This window comes from Gigantopelta aegis, chromosome 4, assembly GCF_016097555.1.
Source record: "Gigantopelta aegis isolate Gae_Host chromosome 4, Gae_host_genome, whole genome shotgun sequence".
NCBI lineage: Eukaryota > Metazoa > Mollusca > Gastropoda > Neomphalida > Peltospiridae > Gigantopelta > Gigantopelta aegis.
This window is the reverse complement of record NC_054702.1, coordinates 112,682,608-112,688,322: the sequence shown is the minus strand read 5'-3', so window position 1 is coordinate 112,688,322 and position 5,715 is coordinate 112,682,608. Positions and strand designations below refer to the sequence as shown.

Here is a 5,715-nt window from a genome sequence, read left to right as displayed (position 1 = left end):
CGTGTCCGTTAGTGGTATCTAACGGACACGAATGTGTTATTCTGTATATCTGTTATGTGAGTCAAATGAAATGTAACATTGCGATTGTCTTTACTAGGTTTGCATCTTTATAATCATCTACAATAGTCAGCCTATATAATAACCATATCGCCTTCCAAGTTCACACCCTAGTCATTGTTTGTGCAGCCATGCTAGGATCGTCACTCTTGTCGCTATCCGATTCTGTGCGGTACTGATACTGTACTTTGAATGGTATTCGGTTGTCACATTTGGCACGAGATACCTGCTACGACTTACAAAGCTCTTGTGACGTTTACTACCGCTAGCGGCCGGGCTGTGTCGCAGGACAACATAGTTTTATTACCACCAGAAGGCACGACGGTCAGGTGAATTCAGAAAGGTCAGTTTGGTGCAAGTTTTCAGACAACATCGCTCTTTTCATTGGATCTGGAAAGCGGTCAACTTTTAAAACGTTTGTCTATCCGTCCGTTTGTCCTTCTGTATTATCTAACAGTAGTAAAAATGTATTTAAATTAATAGCATTTAGAATTGAAATATCGAGCCCTATTATATTTCTACAAAATCACATTTCAATAACACAAATTATATCAAGCTATTTGTAAATACTATTATTTAATTATTGTATAATTATTTTAAATTAAAAACAACAACAAAAACAACACATTATAAAGCACAATGAGAGCAACTGAACTTATTAAAAAAAACTCACTAGCCAGTTTTCAGTCGTCATTGCTATCACATGTGTGTGAGGTTCCTATAAACCACACAATAAACGTTATTACCTGACAGAATACATCTAGTCATACAAAGTCGGTTCAATGTATTATTATTTATTCTCGAATACTTTTACAACTACAAATGTGACTGGTGCGTTTTCAATGACGTTTAGTATATTTAAGTAGTGTAATGATGTTGTGTTACTGTCAACTCTGTTACTGCAATCCAGATCCGGGATTGATGTAATTTTTCAAGGTGTTGCTTATCAGAATTAGACAGATACAATGACGCGCGTTATTTGACGTATTTTAATTAAAAACGATAATATCCTAGTATCGCGATGACATAAACACTTAAACGAGTTTTCTATCCGGGACTGGCGAGTATAAGTACAAAAGATAATTTTCCTGTTTGAGTATTTCCGTCATGATGAGGCTCTGTGAAACCAACTACCTGGCCATTCTCGTAAGTTTGCATTTATTTATTTATTTACTTACTTTATTTACTTTCTTACTTACATATTTATTTACTTATTTACTTACTTATTCACATATTTATTTATTTATTTACTTACTTTATTTACTTACTTACATATTTATTTACTTATTTACTTACTTATTTACATATTTATTTATTTAGTTATTTATATATGTATTTATTTATTTATGGCCTCTTCAAATAAATAAATAAAATAACTTTATCATCCCGGGTTCCGTTTCATGAAATGATCTTAGCGCTACTATCACCGTAGGTGCATTATTACCTTATGCAGTTAAGGTGATCTTAGCACTGAGATCGCTTCGTGGGACACCTAAAAATGTAATGCGGGAAGGCGGAGTTTTTTGTTTTCTTTCTTTTCTTTTTTTAAATGATGCGGTGGAGGCGGGGAAGATAAATTAATGGGGGTTTATAATGGAGCCTGGGGGGTTTTCTTCTTTTTTCTTGCAGTCTTCCTTTTTCACTTTCTTTTATTAATTATTTCTTCTCTTTTTCCTCGTTTATTTTTGGGTAAATCTGATCACAGGTTTATTTATCTTTAATAATATATGTATACGTATATATTAATGTAATAATTATATAGGAGAATTAATGGTTTTAAGTCAGTCCTGTTCTATCTTGTTTCCAGAATAGTATCATTTAACACTATCTTGTTTCCAGAATAGTACCATTTAACACTATCTTGTTTTCAGAATAGTACCATTTAACACTACATGTATCTTGTTTCCAGAATACTACCATTTAACACTATCTTGTAAAATGTTTCTGTAAGTTTGACTCTTCCAGGACCTTGTATGAAATAGTTCACCCCATCCTATAATGTATATATGTCGTCCAGGACAGGGTAGGTAGGTGGGTAAACTACTGTATTTGAAATAAGTCTGTCATAATTATTAGGTTTTTTAATCCACGGACCATTACGATTCACGTACGGTTCATTGTAGTGCAGGGTTCATTGTAGTGTACGGTTCATTGTTTTGTTCAGTTCACTGTAGTGTACGGTTCACTGTATTGTACGTTTCATTGCAGTGTCGTGTACGGTTCATTGTATTGTACGGTTCATTGTATTGTACGTTTCACTGTAGTGTCGTTGACGGTTCATTGTATTATACGTTTCATTGTAGTGTAGTGTACGGCTCATTGCTGTGCAGGGATCATTGTAGTATACGGTGTTTATGTTGTGTATAGTCCATTGCTGTGTATGGTTCATCATTCTTCATTGTTTAGTGTGCAATTTTACACATACATGTGACTGCGGGCGCGACAAAGTCCTCCCATTTTGTGCCCTAAATGACTCCCTTCAAGACACAGTTTTCTTGTTGCAGGTACTCTGTGCGGTGTTAGTGCTAGCCATACAGGCACGGTCCCCTCCACGGAGAGATGCATGCTGGGTAAGATCTTAAAACAATACAACTCTAAATAAAATCTGATGAGTATTTTTATATATTTACTCGATGATAAGTTGGCTGTTGAGTTTCACTATTTTTAAAGGTTAGCAATATAATATAACTGTCTGACTGACTGGCTGGCTGGCTGGCTCGCCCACTGACAGACCAGGATAGACCGACCAGCCGACCGACCGACCGACCAACTTCCTACGACGGACTGACCACCTTCCGGGTCGACTGGTATTTGACACATGTAAATCGACCATACGTCAACCCGACCCAACGACCGACAGCGTGGACTATGTTGAGTAAACTACATTGTGGGCGTCTTTCATAGCTTGGGAATATAACAAGCCATTTTGTGCGCTATTTCAGAACTACAAATGTCCCAGAGGCCAGGTGTGTAAAGTGATGCCGATTCGATGTATCAAAGCGCCATGTCCCGGCGACACGCCCACCTGCGTCAGTAAGTATATTTTAACATCGTGCAGTACACCAGTACCGGGTGTATCAGGTTATGGAAATAAGCAGTGTTATATTAGTAGGGAACTGTATTGTCATCGAAGTAAAGGTGGAATAGTGTGATATTCAGAATAGCGGCGATATTGATTTAGAGTAGTGGTACTATCCAGAATAGTGGTGATATCCAGAATATCCAGAATAGTGGTGATACTTAGAATAGTGGGGATTTTCAGAATAGTGGCAATATTCAGAATAGCGAAGATATTGAGAATAGCAGTGACATCTAGAATAGTGGTGATATCTAGAATAGTGGTGATATCCAGAATAGTGGTGATACTTAGAATATTTTCAGAATAGTGGCAATATTGAGAATAGCGAAGATATTGACAGTGGTGATATATAGAATAATGGTGGTATCTAGAATAGTGGTGATATATAGAATAGTAGAATAGTGGTGATATATAGAACAGCGGTGGTATCTAGAATAGTGGTGATATATAGAATAGTAGAATAGTGGTGATATATAGAACAGTGGTGATATATAGAATAATGGTGGTATCTAGAATAGTGGTGGTATATAGAATAGTAGAATAGTGGTGATATATAGAACAGTGGTGGTATCTAGAATAGTGGTGGTATCTAGAATAGTGGTGATATATAGAATAGTGGTGATATATAGAATAGTAGTGATATCTAGAATAGTGGTGATATATAGAATAGGGGTGATATATAGAATAGTAGTGGTATCTAGAATAGTGGTGATATATAGAATAGTAGAGGTATCTAGAATAGTGGTGATATTCAGAATCGTTCCTATATCTAGAATAGTGGTGATATATAGAATAGTGGTGATATATAGAATAGTGGTGATATCTAGAATCGTTCCTATATATAGAATAGTGGTGATATCTAGAATCATTCCTATATATAAAATAGTGGTGATATATAGAATAGTGGTGATATATAGAATAGTAGTGATATCTAGAATCGTTCCTATATATAGAATAGTGGTGATATCTAGAATAGTGGTGATATCTAGAATAGTGGTGATATTCAGAATCGTTCCTATATCTAGAATAGTGGTGATATATAGAATAGTGGTGATATATAGAATAGTGGTGATATATAGAATAGTAGTGATATCTAGAATCGTTCCTATATCTAGAATAGTGGTGATATCTAGAATAGTGGTGATATATAGAATAGTAGTGATATCTAGAATCGTTCCTATATCTAGAATAGTGGTGATATCTAGAATAGTGGTGATATATAGAATAGTGGTGATATCTAGAATAGTGGTGATATTCAGAATCGTTCCTATATCTAGAATAGTGTGATTAATAGCAAGATAACTTTCACAAAGACAGCGCAGCTCACACCACAACGTTTGATGACTTGGGTCGTGTTGTGAGCTAGCCTGGTACAGTGACAGAATAGTACATACCACATCTTTTGATGGGCACATGTAGAGCGGGAAGAACCCCAATGTCCACCAATGGCGGTCGATCCTGCGACTCATCAAACCTAGTCGACATGGTCTTTAGAATGTGAGAAGTCTGTATGGAAAGTTGGAAACATCATAGGTCGCTTATATCACCGTGAACACCAATTAGTGCCTCCCTTTAGGTAAGAGGGCAGGTGTACTTTGGGTTGAGCGCTTCTCTGAGGTGCGATCTGTATCAGGGTCATAAGTAATCTAGCACCTTAAGACTAATTTTGTTTTTCACAGAATTCCCGTCAATTCCTCATTCAGGAACATGTCCTAAGCCAGTGCCAGGAGTTTTTGGAATATGTGTTGTCCGCTGTTTCTCTGACGATGAATGTGGTATAGGACAGAAGTGTTGTGGTGGCTGTCCACGTGAGTGTAAGAACGTCAGCGGCGTTATCGTGAAGCCGGGACGCTGTCCTTTTGACGTCGACCTTCCCTGGTTACGGTCAAAGTCAAGCTCTCGAAGATGCAGACGATCCTGCAGCTATGATGGCGACTGTCCACGGAATTTGAAATGTTGTAAAGTAGGACGGTGTGGCAAAACATGTCTAAGACCCAGTAGAATATACTGGTGAAAACCCAAACATTTAAGTAATAAAATACTGTAAACGGTGTAGACAGACAGCGGAAAGAAACTAATCTGCTATACAGACTGTAGTTTGAAACTAGTCTATCGGGAAAAAAGTACTATCGGAAATCATGAGTTGTTTCAGTTTAGAAATTATGCAGCTTTCCAAACGATCTACACTAGTATTCAGTCCACGTTTCTCTTTATGTCATCTTGATATGTATATACACATGTATGTATGTTGTTGTGATTAAGAGGAAGAACGACGAAGTCAAAACAACCGTGTGTATGTTTCGGTTTAACCCAAATAAAAATATTTAAGGTAAATCAAGTTAGCTTTGTTGTTATTCTTTTATTGTTATGATATCTACTGTGTTCAGAATATAATGTTTATTAATTTACAGAAATCATCTTCTCTTGTTTGTTGTTTTCACATGTAATAATTCAAGAAATCTCGCACGTCGGTTACAGCAGTCAAGACATTTTAATTACGATTAAATGACGTCAGACAAATGGTTGAGGACCTCACAAATAATGACGATAATGCCGGGGAATCTCAAAGACAGGGCAGT

At 36.6% G+C, this 5,715-nt stretch overlaps 1 protein-coding gene across 1 annotated transcript; it reads left to right on the top strand.

Moving 5' to 3' along the window:
- Positions 1 to 1,079: 1,079 nt before the first annotated feature.
- Positions 1,080 to 5,474, top strand: LOC121371812 (perlwapin-like). Its single transcript, XM_041497983.1, has 4 exons — positions 1,080 to 1,203; positions 2,562 to 2,627; positions 3,000 to 3,090; positions 4,816 to 5,474. Exons 1-4 carry the CDS (start codon positions 1,165 to 1,167, stop codon positions 5,148 to 5,150), a joined length of 531 nt encoding a protein of 176 aa, XP_041353917.1. The 5' UTR covers positions 1,080 to 1,164; the 3' UTR covers positions 5,151 to 5,474.
- The last annotated feature ends 241 nt before the right edge of the window (positions 5,475 to 5,715 follow it).